The 20,499-nt window shown below is 44.5% G+C and overlaps 2 protein-coding genes across 6 annotated transcripts in view; one reads left to right on the forward strand and one right to left on the reverse strand.

The window, feature by feature from the left end:
• IFT140 (intraflagellar transport 140) overlaps nt 1–12,941 on the reverse strand; it is an 85,256-nt gene extending 72,315 nt beyond the window's left edge. For 2 of the 3 annotated variants that reach the window (XM_071444601.1, XM_071444600.1), the window contains exons 1-5: nt 12,803–12,941; nt 7,454–7,629; nt 6,090–6,311; nt 2,563–2,684; nt 1,754–1,896 (exon numbers count right to left, since the gene is read on the reverse strand). In XM_071444601.1, the coding sequence (XP_071300702.1) occupies nt 1,754–1,896; nt 2,563–2,684; nt 6,090–6,311; nt 7,454–7,629; nt 12,803–12,920 (781 nt within the window). In that variant the 5' untranslated portion in view covers nt 12,921–12,941. The other variant, XM_071444602.1, reaches the window with a different exon arrangement.
• Nucleotides 12,942–16,664: 3,723 nt separating this feature from the next.
• Nucleotides 16,665–20,499, forward strand: part of CRAMP1 (cramped chromatin regulator homolog 1) — a 49,089-nt gene continuing 45,254 nt past the window's right edge. For 2 of the 3 annotated variants that reach the window (XM_071444603.1, XM_071444604.1), the window contains exons 1-2: nt 18,628–18,747; nt 19,222–19,571. In XM_071444603.1, coding sequence (XP_071300704.1) covers nt 18,707–18,747; nt 19,222–19,571 — 391 coding nt within the window. In that variant the 5' untranslated portion in view covers nt 18,628–18,706. Of the gene's footprint in view, nt 17,047–18,627; nt 18,748–19,221; nt 19,572–20,499 lie in introns of those variants that run through there. The other variant, XM_071444605.1, reaches the window with a different exon arrangement.

Here is a 20,499-nt window from a genome sequence, read left to right on the forward strand (position 1 = left end):
AAGCAATGAAGCTGCTCACAAGGAACAGTCAGACAGTATCATTTGATTGAAATTTGAGAAGTATGACAAGGAGGCTGTCTTGGGGTGACTTTATAATACTATATCCCTTATCATCTGCTTTATGCCCAGACACAGGTTCTGTAACTTTAAGCTAGGTCCGAGAGAAGGGGAGAAGCCGGGGGAATTCTTTCATCAGTTTGTGTTCAAACACAGACTCTCCCCCGGTCTTTCTGAGGAGAGAAGAGAGTTAAATTCTTTTGTAGCTAGCTTTTTTATGTTAGCTGAGTCAAGAAGTTTTTCCTGGGACTGTGGCTTCTTCTGGAACTGTTTAGCTTTGCTCCAGTCCAAAACACCAGACCATCACCGGGAGTCCCATGCCGCGGCCCAGTGGGGGGAAGCTGCAGGGACACCTGGCACCGGACCTCGGAGAAGCAGGACTCTAAAATCCACCAGCTTTCTCCGCAGCGAGAAGGTTTTCATATCTAACATTATTCATTCTTGTTCCCGTGCCGGCGTGCACTCTTTGTGTTAAATAAACAGGTTTTTTCCCCTTTCTTCAAGAAATTCCTTTCGTCTGATGGGAAGAGGCTGTGCCACAAACCGGCCTTTTTTTCAGAGGAGACTCCCTTCTCAGGACGTTTCCTCCTAACTAGTCTCAAACCGAGGCAGAGGCCCAAGGCAAGGACAGCACCTGCAGAACACACAGCCTATCCCTAGATGGAGCTCTGCACCATCACAACAGCGGCTTTGAAGGTGAGGACAGAATGGGCACAGCTTCCTAAAGCTTCTCTCCTTGTATCTTTATGAAGCACCTTGTGTCCATTTTCCATTTAAATGGTACCCTTCTAGTAAAGAGGCTTGTATTTACACATTAAAAGAAAGTACACTGCAAACCAACCACGCAGCTGGCCCATGCCCCTCTTGCAAGCTGTACTGGTGCTGTACTGGTGTAAACAAGGGGTGTCAATTTTGGTACAACACTGAATCAAATTGTAACGGAGCTGCAGAAGCAGCATAACTGAAATGTTTTCAGAACAGTTAACACTTGAATCAACAGGATGATTCGAATCACCTACCAGAAACACCCATTATGCAACTTCTCACACACATTTTGGCTCCAGTTCAGAGAGTGATGGCATCAAAAAAATTTGGGGTGGGAAGAAAGTTAGCTTAGAGCAAACTAGTACCCAGAAGACTAAAAAGGATAGGAAAAAACAGGGAAGAGTAAAAGGCAAGGAAGAGGAAAATACAGAGAAGAAACACTATTAGGCAGCAAACTAAACAAAACAGATTCTCAGACTTTTTGTTGTTCTGTAAGACTGAAGCATCATTTCAAAGCATGAGAAAAAAGTGAAAAGAAAATTGAGAATTTAAGACGTATGTTTTAGTAGAATTTGCCTATTTATAGAAAAAAGAACCCACAACACATGCATTATTTTGAAGCTTTGCACAAAACCTAATTTTATCTACACTTGTGTGTTACAGATTGTTTTCCTCATACTCACTTCTTCGGAACCTGACTAACCCAGTACCTCTGGTGACCTTGCGAACAAGACCATCCTGAAGATAAGATTTCAGCAGTTTCATTCATTTCTTACCAAACATTCTACAACTCCTATAGAATACTCTACCCTACTGGATATACGAATATGAGGGATATATGAATATACCCCAAGACTATCATGCACTGAGCTATTTTGAAGCTCTAAGGAAACAACTTCCCAGCCAAATGGAAAAGTGGTTTTGCTCTTACCATCTGTCAAAGTGATAAAGAAGGAGAGTCCTTCCTGGACTGCTGTTTTCACAGGCGGTCCTATTCCAGCTTTCTTCCAATTAAACATATCCAAGGCTTTCACATCACCACTCACAGCTGCTTTTGCCAACTGTACAAAGTCCCTGAAAAGAGAGATCCTTCATTCCTAATTTTTTTCATAACTGTAGTTTCAGTCTCAAAGAATGGATGAGAAGTTAATAAAGCATATTGTATAAAGAGAACAAATATTGCATACACTGATTGAAAAAAGGGCAAACTCAAAAAGATACAAAACAAAATTTCAATATTAGTTTTCATTTGCATTGTTTCACTTTTTTTTTCAAAACACATCACTATCTTTTCAGAGATGTGAAACAGAAAAGCCCAGACAAGGAGAACTCTTATTTTTCACTACAGCTGCTTCCTATTTCTTGCTTGGACAGGAAAGAAATAATAATGTTTAAGAACTGACTTTTAATTTAATCATTTTTGACAATAATATAATGATAATTGTGTTTCCAGTGTGTTTATGGCTTTCCACAATCAGCAATATTGCTAATTAGAAGAACTAAGACAGAAGAGTCAACAGCAACAGATAGACAATGTGGAGAAGAGAAAAAAGACCAGTTACTGCACACAGGACACAGAGCCAGCTATCAGAGTGGAAGAAGAGCTTGGAAATATAGGGCAGTTAGGAAAAGAATGTTTTTATATATATTTTAAAATAGTCCATTTGTGGGTAGGACTTTCTTTCTGTGGAACAAGACAAAGACTTGGTCTATCAGTGCTCTGATGGGGTCAATACTCACTCGCTAGGAGGGGGTGGCCGAAAGACACAGTGCCACAAGCATTTCCCATACTCCTGCTTAACCAGGGCAGGACCCTGCACTCTGCCCCGATGGTCCATTTTCCACAGACACAAGACACCGTGCTGGAAAAAGACAAGTTAATTCATTACCCTTTGCACACAGATGAGAATTCAGACTCAAGCTAATCACTGCACATAAAAACAAATGTTTTATTGACAGAGCAACACTCTTCCTTTTGTTTAGTTGACACATACAATTACGCCCACTTAAAACTAAGCCACAGAGAATCAAAGCTATCTTTAACATTATATTATTTGTTCCCTTAAAATCAAATTATCTAAAAAGAGCTTGTTGGCCCTATCCTTTTTTAGTTAAATCACACTGCCAGAGCAATTACATGGAACAGTCTTAGTTTTCTTCTGCAAGAAGAAAAGTAGCAGATGTAAATATTTGTCTTGATAATGCCTTTCCACATTCTTTCTTGAAAGTAGTCTGATAGTTATTTTTTAGCAATTGAAATAAAGGATAGCAGAGCATATGCATCCCTCAGTAAGTGTATATAAAACTGATGTAGATGAGCATGGGTATATGATTAGACATGTAAAGTCACAGGGTGTAGAAAGACTAAGGGCAGAATTTTTTAATTTCTGGAGCTTTCCTCCTCTTTCAGAGCAGACATTCAAGAGCTTACTTTTAGAAAAATCAAGAACTTACTTTTAGAAAAATAATCTAGTAACTAGAAAAATCATATATGCGAAAGAAAGGAAGTCTGGTTAGCTAATTAACTCAACAGTGGTCAAGTAGAGGTCAAGGCCAGCCCTTGAGCCTGGCACAGGTGCTGACATAACTCACACCCTGCAGTGCCAGCTCAGGAGCAACAAACCCCTGGTGACTAAAAAGAATGGAGACAAATTCCAGCAAATTGACTTAGAGTATAAACTCACAGTTGGAATGCTAAGATGATTATTTATTGTTGTTGTTATGCTAGTGCTTATGAAACCAAATTGCATTTAGGAACCTTCCATGTAAGCACTACATAAAAAAAACCCAACAACAATTTTCAATATCAAATTCACTCTCATTTTATTTCATTAAGATAGATAACCATAAAGTGATATTGGAATTCGCTCTATTTTTATTTATTGTTTTCAATGAAGTATCATCCTTTTCCTGGAAGTGGTAGCAGTGGTCACTTATTCTTCACAATTCTGACTAGAAGCCACAGAAGATGCAGCTGAGGCCTTCCAAAGTAACATTTCCTCCTGTTTTTCCTAAGATTCAAACTTCTAACTTCTTTTCAACGGTAAGATGGCAATAGTTACACCATCCAAAACTGTTTATTAAGTGCTATGTGTCTGCAGATTAAAGAATGCCACTCAGCTGTGCAACTGTGACACTGCTGTACTCCTGTCCCAAGAGAATACTTGCAGTTCATAAAATGTTTGCTAGTTACCTCTGAAAATCACAGGATCCTATGAACCAACCTTGTTGGTTCCTCCTCTCACTCTTCCATCAGCTTTATATGCCACCAATTTCCAAGGATCCCAACTAAAATCACCTCCACCATTTATAAGCTGGAGGAAAATCCTGCAGCTTTCTAAAGCTGCTGACCTTTGTTCCACCTCCTTCTAGATATTTCAGCCTGTATCCAGATAACCGACTTGCACAATCTCAATTCTTAGTTAGAAGCACATGAGATTGGAAACAAAAAAGGCTCACAACCTCTCCTAAGTCACACTGGAGAGGATGCAGAACTCATCTGTTTTCAAATGATATTTTTAAAGGACACAGGACATTGACCTTATCATCTATCTAAATGTCCTTTCCAAATGGAGATATTCTCTGATTCCATCCTGTAACTTCCCAATAATTTTTAAAAACATAAAGCTTTAGTTACTTGGTATGAAAGCAATTTGCCTTACAAATAGGCTTTCAGTATAGAAAGCACCTAGATCCTCTGTGCGATCAAAACGTGGAAATCATTCATGTTCTGTTTACTTAAAACAAAACGAAAGCTTCTGATTTTCACAGTATCCTATTCCAACTTTATGAAGTTATTTTCAAATAATTTTCTTGCATTTCAAGATGTACAATGACAGAAATCCTAGTGAAGATAGAATCATAGAATACACTCAGTTGGAAGTGACTCACATAGATCATCAAGCCCAACTCCTGGCCTACACAGACAACCCAACAATCCCACCCTGTGCCCGAGTGCTTGTCCAAAGGCTCCTGGAGCTCTGGAAGCCTTGCAGCTCTGAGCTTTCCCTGGGGAGCCTTTCCAGTGTCCAACCAGCCTCTAGGTGAAACAGAAACTTAATCAGGATCCAAATATTTATCTTATTTCTAAAGAATTTCCTCTAATATAAGCAGAACATGATCTTGGCAGCACTCACCTAATGGAAGTTTCCTAAAAATAAACCCTCATGGGAAAAATATTAAAAATAAACGTATAAACTATTGGATAATATGTAAGAAATGAAGTATATCTATGCTGCACCTCAGACCATAGCATAGTAACACTGGTTTGAAATCAATTTGAAAAGTATTTTGTTCATAAATGTAAGTTCTGTCTATATCAATGTATTGGCTCATTATGATTAAGGCCTCAGCTACACTGAGATGTGTCCATCTTTTGCCTGGGAAGAACTTTCTCTTTTCTAATAAAGAAGATGATAAATTCTGTTTTTAGTCAATTTTGAATTTCTGCATTTCTGTCAAATGCAGCAGCAGAACTTCACAACCAATGAATTAAAATAACTTTTCCTCCCAATAAGAATATTAGGAATCCTAACATATAGGTAAGAGCAGAACTGAAATTCTTGGGCAAGCTCAAGTTTGAATCAGGGAAAATACAGGAAAAAACCACATTTTTTTTCTTCATTGGCTGACTCAGGAACTGGCAATACAGAATCTTCTATGAATACTTAATCCTGAATATTCAATAGCTATTTTCTCACTTCACTATGTAAAAGGGCAACCAGTTCTTCAAGAAATAGAGTGTCACATTTCCCAATACAATCAATTTGACACAATATTAAGGCATTCATAAAACCAGGGAAAGAGAGATTAGCATGGGTTTCCTGTAAGCACTGCTCTGCACTCAGTATGGATGAATATGTTGTAGCTGGAATTTATTTCTCAACAGCTATTCTTGAGTCTGCCCTAAAACTTGTGCATGGACAGGAGCAAAAGAATTCAAATGGTCTATACCTCAATTACTCCATCCATGAAACAGCCTTAAACTTTCATCAACAGTCAGCACTCACTGAGATCCAACACAATTTTATTTAAAGAAAAATTATAGAATGGCAATTCTTTAATTGTAGAATAATATTGTAGAAAAAATTAAAACACTACGACTTTATTTTATTCCCTATCAGTTTTAATTTGTACCAAAGGAAAAGAAATTTCCCTCCCACACAAGTCTACCTTCCCCATGGATCTCCTTTCCATGATCCTTTCCTATTACAGAGCTTCCAAGACTGTATTCCACATCAAACCCATATGGCATTTCAGCTACTCACCCCATCCCCAGACACAAGGCAGGTACCACTCGTACTCCAGCTCAGGACCGTGATTTTGGCGCTGTGATTTGGGGGTACAGTGTGCTGCTCCTTGTCTTGTTTGTTCAGTATCAGAACTCCTCCTGTCTCCCATCCTGATGCCAGAATGGGTCTGGAAGGGTGCCAGGCAAGTAATGTGACCTGAAAGCTTCTCTCAACATGGGAATCAGGCACATGTTCTCCCTGCAAACAAAAACCGGTGTGAGCTCAGTCCAGTGGAAACTCAGCAACCAAACCTTTCAATTCATAGCCCAGTCAATATCAAGCTTTCTCTCCCATATAAAGGATATAAGAAGGCTTCAAGCATATTTCTAAGTAAAAAAAAATTCCAGCTATTGAAAAAGAACAAAGCACATCACTAAGGACATAGAATAATCTAATGCTTCAACAGCTCTTAAAGGCAGATCCTCCTTTAGGCATGGTTCACAAGAATATTTCATGCAAATCATTTAACCTCTCTAAGTATTTCTTTTTCCATTTTTTAAACTTGGATAACAATTTTCAGAATACACTTTGAAAAGTACACATTTTATAGGCTATCATATTAAGAGACATGTTTCAGTAAGTCTGCTGCAGACTTAGATACCTTTTAGTGCTACTTCTCTAAAATTATGCAAACCAAAGTCTTACACAAGGCTCTCATGTAAAAGTTAGAGTATGCAAAAGAAATATCTGTCTACAGACAGAAAATCAGTCCAGTCTTGAGGTGGTAGAGTGATTTGTTCAGTTTCCATTTCTTAGTACGTTCTATTCACTTAAAAGTTAAAAAGCAGCAGCAGCAGCAGCATGTGTTCATTTACATACAAATCTGAAAATCTCACACTATGAGAAGCAAAAAGCAAATCAGTAATCATCACAAACAAGACTTATAGACTGCAAACATCAAATTTCAAAGGAAAGATCAATTTAATTTATGAGGATCTTTTTAAAAATACATATAATGAGTGGCTGATGAATCTGTCATGTTCCGTATAGCACAGGACACAGACAGTAATTAAAACCCAGAGATATTTCAGGAGGATAAGTAAGCCTGCAAAAACAGAGATTAAAAATGTGAAGTTTTAAATTAGAATAATGATAAAGGTTGCTGAGAGAAGCTGTGTGACTTCTCACACATCTCACATCTCTGAAAGTGTTCAAGGCCAGGTTGGATGGGGCTTGGAGCAACTTGGTCTATGGAAGGTGTCCCTGCGCACAGCAAGTGGTTGGGACAAGATGATCCTAAAGGTCCCTTTGTGTCAAACCATGACACCCTTCCAATCTAAACCATCCTGCAATTCTGTGACTCTGTATCGAGAGCAAAAACAAAGTTGTTGATTTTTCACCTGTTCCAGGTAGATATCCACACAGCCCCCACCTGCTGTGCTGATGGAAGCAACTGCCAGGAGTGGATGAAGTGGGTGCCATGCTATATGGGAAGGGGAGGCAACAGAATCAGGAGCATCTGTTCTATGATCCACGTACACAGCCATAAAAACAGGAGCTGTCTCAGACTGCACACCTGTACAAGGAATAAAAACATCTCTATCAGGTTTGCTTATGCAGATAATACATTTACACTACATATATGCTATTTATATTGAATTTATGTACTATATATAATGACATATATACGGCTTAAAACAAGAGGGAAAATAAAACTACAGCATTATCTTGTTGCATATACTACACAGACATGGCAATGTCAGAGTGGCATTTAAAAATAAAAGGAGAAACACTGAGTCTCATACTCTGTAGAGTCACACTGTGCATAAGCCGGTACCAAGTCTCTCACCAGTGGCTTGTGCTGGCCTACTTCAAAGGACTCTGAAATAACTCAGTATTTACCGGAAAGCTACTTCCAGCAGCTTCATATCCAAAGATATTAATTAATCTACAAACTGAACTCTTTTATGTTAAGTCTCATGTCTCGGCTTTCAAAGTAAGTTTCAACAGTTGTCACCACTTTGGAGTTTGTACTGTTGAAATCACACTATCTGCTATTTATATTGGAACTGTTACTGACATTTGAACGAAAAAAGTAAGTGCTGATGTTGCACAGTAAAGAACATGAGAACAAAACCCTTTTCAGTGTTGTGGGTCAGAAATCAAGGGCATCAGTAATAATTTGTAATAATTTATGCACAGAAATGGTCTTTGGATTTGTGTCATGGGATCCAGTCAGCTCAGTTTCAAAACAAAAACAGCTGGAGTGAAACACCTCAAATTCCTAGCAAATAATCAGTGAGTCATAGAGTTCAGTGGGTCAACTGGCCCAGCCTCCCTGCACAAGCAACATCTTCCCAGAGCACATGGCATAGGACTGTGTCCAGACAATTCTGGATATCCCCAATGAGGGAGATTTCACATCCACTCTGCGGCAGCCTATTCAGTGCTTAATCGCCCACACAGTAAAGATATTTAGAGGAAACTTCCCGTGTTCCAGTTTCTGCCCATTGCCTCTAGTGCCATTGCTGAGCCCCATGGAGCACAGCCTGGTCCATTCTCCTGGGCTTTTCCTGCAGACACTGACAGACAGGGATGAGGTCCCCTCTCAGCTGTCTCTTCTCAAGGCTCAACAGGCCCAGCTCCCAGAACTGGACACAGTGCTCCAGATGTGCTTCACCAGGGCTGAACAGAGGGGAAGGATCCCCTCCCCAGCCCACTAATAATGCCTTTCCTCACCCACCCCAGCATCCACCATCGTGGCCCCAGGGCACACAGCTGGTCAAGGACAGCTGGTGACCCCAGGTCCTTCTCCACAGGGATGCTGCCTAGCAGGGCAGTCCCCAACCTGGACTGGTCCATGGGATTACTCCTCCCCAGGTACAGAACCCTGCCAAGACCCAGTGAAAAACAAAACAAGATCCCCAAGAAAACAACACCAACAAACATACACACAAAAAAGCCCCCAAGCATGAAACATTTAAAAGACTTCTGTGACATTTAAGGGGAAGAGATGTTTTCTTCTGCACAGGTAAACCATGAATTCAGAATCCACAGGCACACACATGCAGAGCAGTGAGCCACCAGCCTAAGCCACCAGCATGTAAAATGGGCATCAACAGACTCTTAAGGTCTCTTTTCTTTAAATCTTCTGTCAGTGCCTCAAATAACCAATTTGCTGGGCACTTAATTTAGAAAGGTGGGCAACTCTGCTCAGTAAATTGGGAGTTCTGTATCTTGCCTCTGACACATACAAGGAACAACATCAACTACTGGATATGAGAGCAGACAAGAGCAGTCACCCTAAGGACAAACCATTTCATCTTCCAACAAGATCCACTCACTTTTATCTGTACAATCCTTCAAAATCCTCAGCATTCCCAAAGTGGCATTGCATGGTCCAGTTTTATCACCACTCAAAAAAAAAAAAAAAAAAAAACAAACCAACAAACCATTCAAATAAAATAGAGTGTTTTTCATCTTGATTTCATGTATTTTAAAAGTTTTCTTACATCTCCAGTACTGTTCCAGAATTCTGTGCCCATGCTACTACTTTACTCCTTATTTTATGTTTCATTTTCCTCTAAGAGAGGAAGTATTTAGTCCATATTTGACTATAAGCTTTAGATAGGCTCAAAATTTGAAATAATAAAGAATTTCACTTCAGATTGAAACAAAAATATAAGATGCCTAAATGAAAACAAAGCTACATTTCATATAAAATAACAGTTTTATCAAGCCATACAGCTGTAATATCTTCTCTATAGACACCATTTTCTACTTTTAGTTGTTCCTTGCATCTGTAGTTACTAATATTACTTATTATTATTCAGATATTTCAGTCCCCTTCAATGACAGAAATAAGTTTATCAAGCTTCCAAATTGCATCTCTTGTTCAATTCATTAATTTAACTTTTGGAATTAATAGACAGCAAGAAAAAAATTTCAACCAAAACTGTGTAAATTTAAAATGGCAGACTGGCACTTACTAAAACAAGACTCAGTGATACTGTTGGGTAAAGTATGGACAACCCCAAATATAAAATACTCTTCACCATCACAGTAACTACACAGAGTTGTGCAGCAGACTGCTACATACAAATAAATAAATGGCTTACATAAGTGGATTACTCAGTGGTGTAAAAATAATTGAACCAATATTCATTTTCTTGCTGTGATCTTGGGAATTCATTACTCACATGATTACTGCTAGCTCATGCATTTAAACTGTAGCATTGACAGCTGCCTCTTCAAAAAAGTCTTCAAAAAAGAAAAAGAAAACCAAGTAACACCACCTCTACAAACTATCCATCATGTTCTATTTTTCCAAGGTTTCAAAAAAAATAATATTTCTGAAAAAGTTAACCATATTGTATTTTAGAATAGAACATGACGAAGCCCCCACACTTGATCTCAAAGATCAAATTACAAACATCTGACAGACACTTTTGAAACAGCCCACAGGCAATTCTTAAAAATGGTTAGACCTTATGGAATCTCAGCATGGTTTGGAAGGGACCTTAAGCTCATCCAGTTCCAACCCCTGCCATGGGCAGAGACTCCTCACACTATCCCAGGTTGCTCCAAACCCTGTCCAACCCAGCCTTGGACACTTCAGGGATCTGGGGGCAGCCACAGCTTCTCTGGGCAACCTGTGCCAGGGCCTCAGCACCCTCACAATAAAACTTTTCTTCTCACAATAAAACTTCTTCTGCCAGTTTAAACCAGTAGTCCTTCATCTTGTCAGTACACGCCCTGGTAAGAAGTCTGTATCCATCTTTCTTACAAGATCCCATAAAGTTCTTTTTAAGACAACTTCCTTGTCCAGCCATCCAGAAGCCACCCTGACAATCACTCTTGCACCACCTGAGCAGGGACCAAGGCCCCCTGTGCAGCTACACCCACCTCCACAGTCAAACCAGCTTTCCTTACCAGCTCAACCATAGGTTTCCCATAGCAGTCTCAGACGTCTGGATCATTAAAATAATTTCATTTTGGTGCAATAACAAAATTACAGCTCAAGCTGGTATCTCCAAGGAGGAATGTCAAACAAAGGAACCCCTGGGCTTTCACACCCTTTCAGTTTAAGGGCAGGGAAAGTCTGGGGGTTGTCAGCTGCTGCTGAGTGCCTCTGAGTGTCCCTCACCTGGCTGGGCCACAGGTCCCCATGCCCTGTGTTATGCAGAGTCAGCAGTTCACAGCCTCTTGCTCTGGCCACCCAAAGCTCAACCTGCAGCTTGCACTGCAACTGCACCCTGCAGACGACATTACACTACACTACAGACAACATTAATGACTGCAAATGACAGCAGCGAGCCAGAACACCCTGAGCTACCGACACTGGCACTGAATGGATTCCTAAAATACTAGAAGGCCACAGTGAGGCGTTCACAGAGCCTTCTCTTCTCCGGGCTAAATACCCACAGCTCTCCAGCCTGTCTCCAGAGAAGAGGGGCTCCAGACTCTGGAGCATCTCCTTGGACTCTGGATCTCTGGACTCTGTCCACCAGCTCCATGTCCCTCCTACACTGGAGCTCCAGAGCTGGAGGTACATCTGAAGGTCTCACCTGAGCAGGGCAGAGGAGCAGATTTCCCCCGTTCCCTGCTGCCCACGCTGTGGCGATGAGCCCAGGACATGGGGGTATCTGGGCTGCCAGTGTGCACTGCCAGGTCATTTTGAGTCTTTTACCCACCAGTACCCCAAGTCCTTCTCCTCAGGGCTGCTCTCAATCTGTTCATCCTTCAGACTATACTGGTAATGGAGATTGCCCCAAACCAGTGCAGAACTTTGCACATGGCCTTGTTGAACTTCATGAGGTTCACAGAGATAAACACCACAGACAACATTAACGACTGCAAATGACAGCAGCGAGCCAGAACACCCACACATATTTCACAAAATAATATCAACGATCAGGAAAAAAAATATATGCTATTCTATCTTTGGGGACAATGCTTAAAAAGCTGCTTTTATGTTCTGTCACAGTGTTATCAGCACATTTAATCGAGGCTGATAGCAACTTGGTTTGCTGTACCTGTGGAGCTGTGGACTCATTGGCCCCCAGTCACTACACAAATGGTGAAAGGAGTCTCTGTCCAAGTTGCCTTAACAAGACTCGCTGGCAAGGCTCCCAAAGCAAAGGTCTTTCCTTTAACCTCTACCTATGAGAAATGCTGGGTTTAAAATTTGAAATTGTTTAAAAGAGCCAGCCCCAGGAAAAAAAGATAATACAGAACTGCTCTGTGCTACAAAAAGATGGTTAATGACTACGTACAATCTTCTCTAACTAGTAAAACAGATGAAGCAAAAACCCGGTTGAATCCTGCACCCGCACAGACGGAGAAGGGGTGGGGAGCCTGTGCCAGGCAGAGCCCAGGCTGCTGCTGCCGTGGGCAGTTCCTGGAGTGGACCGAACCCTGCGCGCGTCCCCCGTCCGGGCCATGATCGCCACTCGCCGGCACAGAACAAGGGGCTCCACAAACTCCACGGAGTTTGTGGAGCCCCTCCGAGAAGACAAACACGCGGGCCACGCCACCACATTCTCGCTCGTGGGTGGATTCGGCTGCCCCCGCCGCCAGCAGCTCAAGCGCCCCTTACCTCCGGCTGACCGCAATCAACCCCTCTGTCGAGGGCCGGGCCCAGATACAACCATGAAGAACCGGCCGACACGCCGCGGGCAGAGCCCGCCGCCCGCTCTCCCCCGCCCGTGGGCAGTGCCCGCCGCCCTCTCTCCCGCCCCCGTGCTCACCCCCCGCGCCGCAGGCCGCACTCGCTCCGCGATGCTTTGCGTTACCCCGACAACGGGGCGAGTCGGGAGCGGAAACAGCCGAGTGGAGCCGAGGAGTGACGGGAGCGGCCGAAGCCATCCGGCGGCACACGAAGAGTGGCGGAAAGTGACGAGCACAGCGGGTTTGGCGGCGATCCCGCTGCGCTGTCCCCGACGGTCTCAGAGGCGTCTTCAGGGTTTGGTGGCTTGGCCTGTGAGGAGTATTTTCTACCGCAGGTGATGGACTGTGCCGCCGTCCCGAGAATCGAGATCCTTCCCCAAACCCTCCCGATCCCCAACGCTATCAAGCACCTGCTGTGACGGAGTGTGACCCAACTGAACCTCTGTGATATAGAAATGCATATCGTAACCATGTTTAAGTGTACCGCCCGGAGCTCAGTGGCTCTTTCAGAGTTTTGGGGGGAAAAGCTTTTAACTTAACGACTATGTCTTTCAAGTAACATCTAAATGAAGATAGCCCGTAAAGCCGTCCTACCATCCTAAACCCCCTCAGCACGCCACCTACAACCCATGTCAGGTACAGCCCAGCTCCATTCCCAGTTCTCGCCCCAACTGGGCCTGCAGCCAGCCCTAAGAGCCAGGCTTGCCTAACACCTTCAAAAGGGTTGAAAAAATTTAAGACCAAATCCTCACAGCACTGTCCTACCCATAGTCATTTGTAATTCCTCTGAAGTCACAACACTTCTATGCAAGCTGATGAAAAGCAGCCACACCCGGTACAGCTACAACAAGCAGCTCCTGTATATTTCGAGGTTGACTGGCCATGTGTAATGTGTCATTTATGTGGTGTTTATAAGTTTCCTTTCCCAAATACGCAGGGACTCTTGTGAAAGAAAAAAAAAAAAAAAAAAACCACAAAAACAACAACAACACAAAAACAACAACAAAAAAACCAACAAAAAAATCCAAACAAAACCAAAAAACACCCACAAAATAAACAAACAAAAAAACCCCCTCTGATTCGGTAGCAAGTAGAAAAAAGTACACAGTGAGAGACACACAGTACATTGAAACACACTGTATATCTGTAGAATTATGGGCAGCATTCAGGTAGAGAGGCAAAACACTGGCTTTAGACCTTGTTACAAGTCAGCAACTCCTATAGACCAGAGCAGCAGACCTGACAAAGTCCTGTTTCCTGGAGTTTTTTATCTTCTCCCTCTACAAGGCATCAGCTCTAACAGTCATTTATGGCATCTCTTTGTGGTGGATTCCTTGAACATGCAATAGCCCAGTTGGCTCACTCAGGTGCCACTCCCCGAGTCAGAAATTCATCCCTTGCCTCTGCCCAGCCAATTGTTCTCACTGTAGCCTTGAGTTTATCAGACTAGAAGTTGAGGATTTGAGCAGACCATGTGCAGATGCCTTGTTTTCTTAGACAACCAAGCTGTCGTGGAAACTACCGCAACTACATGATACACTCAAGTCAGAAACATACAGCCAGCTGAAACCTCAAAAAATCATCTAGTCTATCATCCCTTTCTGGGCTGGAATAAAAATAGTCTAAACAACCCACTAGAGTCTCTGCTCAAGAGAACACTTTACAGCTCTCAGAATTGGCTGGTTTCAATGTTGCACAATATTTTTCCCAATAACTAAATTACATATTCCTACTGGTGCAGGCTTAGCTGGGAATAAAGTTTTCCTGCCCTTCAATATTTGACAGAGAAGCCCTGTTTCTGTGATAAATAGACAAGTGAATGTGGACTCCTAGGATCTTAACATCTTCCCTTCTACTCATAAAGTCACATAACCACAGAATGGTTTGGGTTGAAAGGGGCTTTAAAAATCATTTAGTTCCATGTCCCTGGTATCATAAGAGATACAGCTCCAAATCCCTTAAGTCCCAGGACTGGCTGCAGTAGTGCAGTTGCTCACAGCCCATTTCCTCCCTTCCCCTAAGGGCTTGACCTCACACACCAAGAAGAAAACAAAGTTGCATGACTAGGTACTTCCTTATTCTGTAAGCAATACGGGATTAACAATAGCAGTCTGTCGTTCCATTTAAATCCTCTTACATGCACGGGAAAGAACTGCTTTAGCAACGCAAAGATCATCCATTATTGTCTGCCAGAATAAACAATTTCAGAGCCTTTTAAGAAGAAATAAATTATTAATGAAATCTGCTAGTTTCTAAGTAATCTAAAAGGAAAATATCGAACATTCACTATATTGGTGACTTTTACACCTAGGATCTTTGGAAAAAGTACTTCCATGTTATAATTTGCAATGATCATGCACATTAGATTCAAAATTTAAAAAATTAACAAATGTAAAGTATTAACTTTGTCCTTCTGCTGAACAGTTCTGCATTGCTTGCTCTATTTTCTAGCAAAAATGCAATTTGTTATTCATACTTTAAAATACACAGGATGCAGGACAAATCCAAGTTAATGTTCTTGCCTGGCCTAGAAAACCATGACAACAAACACTGGAAGATTATTTGTATTTTGTAGCTGTGCAGGTCTGTAAAACCAGAATAGCGAGGAAGGGCTATGATCAAAACCGAACAAATGGAAGCTCAAGTGTCTTTTGGCGTCTCACCCTACCCCCTGCCTCTCAGCTCTTGTCCAACTCCTTTCCAGTCAGCTTTTCTCTCACAAACATTTAGACACATGAGCAATTTCACCCCTTAACAGTCCACTGGAGGCAGTGAGGCTATTCAAGCAGGTAAAGTTATTTACATACAGAGAATGGAAACCTCCATCTGGAGAGCTGAACATAACTGCACATCTCTCTGCAAAGCACTATGGAAATACATGGTGGTGGAGATGCAGAATCCATTTCCTAACAGTATTGTTGAATTTGGTTGTGGCCAAGGATGAAAAACTATATGATCTTGTGCAAGATTATAACAAAGTTGGAAAATATTTTCTTTAGAAAAACCCCAAACAATTAAGATGTAGATTTAAACGCAAAGCTCGGCACTAGAGACAAACCTTTTTTAACAAATTCAATTTAGAGCAGTCCATTTGGTTACTCACAAATACACTTTACAGCATATTTACAGGTGGTAACACAGTGCTCAAGACATGTTACATTTCTACCATCATAGAGAATTACTTGCAACATGCTCCAAGGGAGCCCAATTTTCCAGAATTTGGACACCACCATGAGGTTTAACTACTTATGACTTTATTTCTAAGCTTACAAAGATTTTCCTTGGAAGAGGACTAAGGCACCCTTTCCTGCTATGAAAATTATAAAGATTCAAAAAAGAGGATGATCTAATGTTCTTTCCACAAACACGTTATTAAGGGAAAAGTATCTGATGCAGTATCAGTTACTCAGGTCAAGCGAAGGGCCTCGGGGGGGGGGGGGGGGGGGGGGGGGGGGAGCGCCTGTTCCCAAATGCAGCCCACGAACGTCCCAGTTGCCCTAGGGAGAGCGGCCCCACGGCTTTCGGCTTTCCTGGGGGTCCCGACGAAGGGAACGAGAGTCAGAGGTACCGCCGGCGGATCCGGTGTCACCGGGCAGCGAGCCCCAGTTCCGCCTGCCTGCGGAGAGCCCCGGACGCAGCCCGGCGGAGCAGCGCGGAGCTGCAGCGCAGCCGCCCGGCGGCCGCAAACACTGCGTCGCACACAAACCGCTCCCTGAGCAATGGAATCCTGAGCCCGGTCCAAAGAGCTCAGCTAGATGGCTCTCCATTGGCTTTTCTTTCAGCCAATCAACAGCCAGATCTAGCGATTCGATCCACCCCTAGCCGACACGCGCCACCGCCTCTTCCTCCGCGCGGAGCTTTCGTCACACGCCCCGCGCCGCGCTTTGTTTGGCTCGCGCTGGGGCCGTAGCCCCGCCCCCGCCTCGCTCCCGCTCGCCCCCGACCAATGGGGCGCGTTGCTTGGGGGGCGGGGAGCGCCGGCGCTCTCAGCTGGGCCCGCGCGCCGCGGCCCCGCCCCCGGCCCGGGCAAGGTGAGGAGGAACCGGAACCGCCACAGCCCCAGCCCGGCCCGAGCCTGGCGGCGCTGTGACCGCGGCTGGGTTTCGGAGTAGCCCGGGGAAGAGGTCGGCCCCACTGCCACGAACGGGGCTGCCGCCGCCAGCAAAACTGGGAGGGCCGCTGGGCTCCGCGCCGGCCGCCTCCGGAGCTGGCGGGTGTGGGCGCAGTTCGGAGCTGCCTGGAGCTGAGGGTGCCGGAGTAGCCGAGGCAGCCGCCGGCGGAGGAGCCGGAGCGCGGAGGCTGCGTGTCGGCATTGATGCGGCAGGTGAGGCAGGGGCGGGGGATGGAGCCTGCGGGGCGGGACGCACCCGGCCCTCGGGAGACTGACCCGGCCCTGCTTGGCCCCTCCGAGCCGGCCGCGCTTGCGGAACTCATCTCTGCGGCTCTTACGGGAGGCAGCGGAGGGACGGCCACGGGGGTGTAGACGACTAAAGCAGCTAGGCTGAAGAAGTTTTCAGTTTAGGAGAAAAAGGGAAAGGAGGAAGAAGGTGAAAACGAAAGGACAAAGCAGCTATAACGGGGAAACTGCGCGGCTTAGGCAGAATGCTGGAAGGAGCCAGCAGTTGAAAAGTGGGGCAGATCCTGGGGTGTGCTACTCGGGTCCTGTAAGGAGCTGTCCCCAAGGAGTGTGTCTTCGTTTCCCCCCTGCTAATTGTTGGGGGAGGCCAGTGGGTGGGTGCATCGTTTAATTTGCAGTAATAAAACCAAGCTGGAAATTACTTAAGCCTTGCTTATGCAAAGTTTTTGAGCACACGCTGTCAGAATTAGAATATTTCTGTCCTCAAAATAACTAGAAACTGTAAGTTTTGGTGAGTGAAGAACCAGTCTGTAACTAAGGACCTGTCGGGTGACTAAATAACCAAATTTCAGTGTGAGCTTAGATCCACAGTTCAGAACAGTTTATTGGGCGTTTTCAAGGAGCAAAACATTGCCCAACACAGTTCTGGATGGATTCAGTGTTTTAGCTGAAAATTAGACGGAAAAATATAATTTTAATAGTAGGAATACTTGATGAATTTGTATGCCATATCATGTTGATGCATTTTCGTTAATTTGAACCTTGTTATCCTGGTGTCAGCCTAATCTGTAGTGATTCCAGTGTTTGTCATATTAAGAATTTCCACTTCTTGTTGGATATCTTTTCTTGTTTGTTATCTTTTAGAGGGAAATTGGATGGTGGCTCCTGCCATAGTGTCAAGGCAGCTGCATCCCAAGTGCTCCTTGGTTCTAACTGGTTCTTTCTTGGAAGTTGACTTCTTTTAGATATGCTGTCAGTAATATTTTTACACTCTTTAGGAAAAACTAAATTTTAACAGATAATGTGGTTTAATGCCTTAAGCTTGTGTCCATATCTGACATTTTGTTCCAAGTATTTGAAAAAAGCCTTCAGAATTGAGAGGATTTGTGAAGTCAGCACAGGAAGTAGTCATCCCAGCAACTGGTCCCAATGTCAGGTCTGCCAGTTGACAGATGCCTTTGGAAGCCCAGGGATGCTCCCTTGGCACAAGGGTTCAGGGCTGCCCTGCTTGGCCAGGGTCTGTTAATGGGCAGGAGCAATGAGGCAAGGGTGAGGCAACCGAGGCAACCGCTATAGGTGCATCTGAAGTTTATTGACTTCCAAATTGAAAAAAAAAAATTAAAAAAGGGGGAAAAAATGGGGTGGTATTAATTCTCTCTCAGCAGAGGCGGCAGGCAGGGGTGCTGGCCTGGGGAGCCAGTCCCTGCCCGTTCCCGGTGACAGAACAGACCCGGCCCACGGTGCTGCTGCCGTCGGCGGGGGCGGCGGGGTCGGGGCTGCCCGGCGGAAAGGAGCGCGGGGAGGTGCGGGGTGGGGGCGGAGGGGAGCGGGAACCTCGGGAGCCTCGGCCAGTCCCAGCCCCAGACACACACACAGAGGAGGCGAAGCCGCCGCCGCATCCAGGAGCATGGATCCCCCCCCCGCGGCGGGCCGAGCTGCGGCTCCGCGGTGAGGAGAGAGGAGAGCCCTGGGCCCGGGAGCCGCGGAGGGGTGGGATAGGATGGGATGGGATGGGGGAGCAGCACTCCCCGCTCTGTTCTGCTCCGCCGGCCCAGCGGCTACCGCTCCTCCGGCGCTGGCGAGCGCTGCCACACGCCCGAGTTTGGCCGGGCGATTTCTCGGCCAAAGGCGGCCCGGAGCCCTTCGGGACAGAGACGGAGGGCTACCGGGGGCCTCTGGCTGCCGTTTGGGCCGGTTTGGGAGGGGTTGTGGCGGGGCTTTCCCCCTCCCACCCTCGGCACAGGTTGTTGGGTCGGGACAGCAAACGAAGGGGGATTTAGTAACAAACAACGGCGGCCATGTTGAGAGGAATTTCTGCAGCTAAACTTCTCCCCTCTCAGCCCAGGGGTTTCTCTGCCTCCCCGGGGGGCTCCCTGGTCTGACTGTGTTCCCCCCCTCTTTTCTCCCTCTCCTCCCCTGCAGGATGACAGTGAAACTGGGAGAGAGCAGCGGGGAGGAAGGGGTGAAAAAGCTGGGCAAGAGAGCAGGAGGAGATGAGGAGTCCCTGGAAGAAGAAGGGGCAGGAGGAGGAGGAGAGGCAGCTCCAGGCAGCAGCAGCACAAAGAAAGAAGAGAAGATCATTAACAGCAACACTACCAGCAGCTCCCCACCGAACCCCAGCTTGTCACCGGCCCCTGCCTCTCTCCAGCCCTCCCAGAGCCAGGACCAGCATCATTTTCTAAGGTCCAGTGTCAGACCTCAGAGCAAGAGACTGAAGAAGGATTCCCAGGCATCCTCCTCGGTAGGCAGCAGCACTGCCGGGAAAGGCAAAGGTACTGTGTTTTGACACCCTAAAAACATGCAGGGAAGGGGGATGGCAAAGAGGGAAGGTACCTGTGGGGCTGTGGGATGTCATTCTCTTTCTGTAGATGCCGTCTTTTGTTTGGTTTTGGGAAGGTGTTTTGGGGCTTGTTTCTCATGGCTGAAATCTTCTTTGTGTCCTAAGCTTCAGCTTCTCTGCTGCCCACTGTCCTCTGCACTTCCAGAAATGGAGGGTCTGGATATTTATGTGGAGGAGGGAAAAATTCTACATTATTGAAGCAAATCTTTAATGTCTTTATTTCATCTCTCTTGAGTTTTGGGAAATTCCTGTATTTTTATTAGGAATCAGACTCTAGCTAGCTGTGTAATCAAGTGGCTGCACTCTGAATTCTGTTCTTGGATAGTAACAAAATATTCGCTGGGTGCTAGTTAACATAGGGAAAAAAATCCCGCCCACAAGACATTGGTGATTTCCCCCAGTTATTTCTATTATCCAAATAATTATTTTGGAAACAGCAATGAAGTACAAATATTGGCATATTTGTTTCTAAGGTATTGGGAGTCCTGTTTCACAACAGTTTGAGCATCTATGTGATTTGAGTTTTTATTAAGATTGGTTTGTATACATCTGAAGGTCTGTAGGTACGGACATACATACACCTGCTTTTCCGCTTAGCATTGGAGACAAGAATTTGACTTTTTTTTTTTTTTTGGTGCTGTTTCTAACTTGAATAGCTGGAAGGCAGCAGGGATATTTAAATATTTTGGCACTATTGTGTGTGCTCAGCACTGACTGATGACATCTCAGCACTGCAGTTGAGCTGTACTTGAGCCTAATTTTGGATATCATGTGCTAAAGTACTCAAGTGTTATTTTCTGTTAATTTTTGAGAAAAACAGCACTCAAAGATTGCATCAACATTTCAAATAATGAAATTTA

This window comes from Agelaius tricolor, unplaced genomic scaffold (assembly GCF_023055355.1).
Source record: "Agelaius tricolor isolate 1412-34295 unplaced genomic scaffold, bAgeTri1.0.p SCAF_19, whole genome shotgun sequence".
Classification (NCBI taxonomy): Eukaryota; Metazoa; Chordata; class Aves; order Passeriformes; family Icteridae; genus Agelaius; species Agelaius tricolor.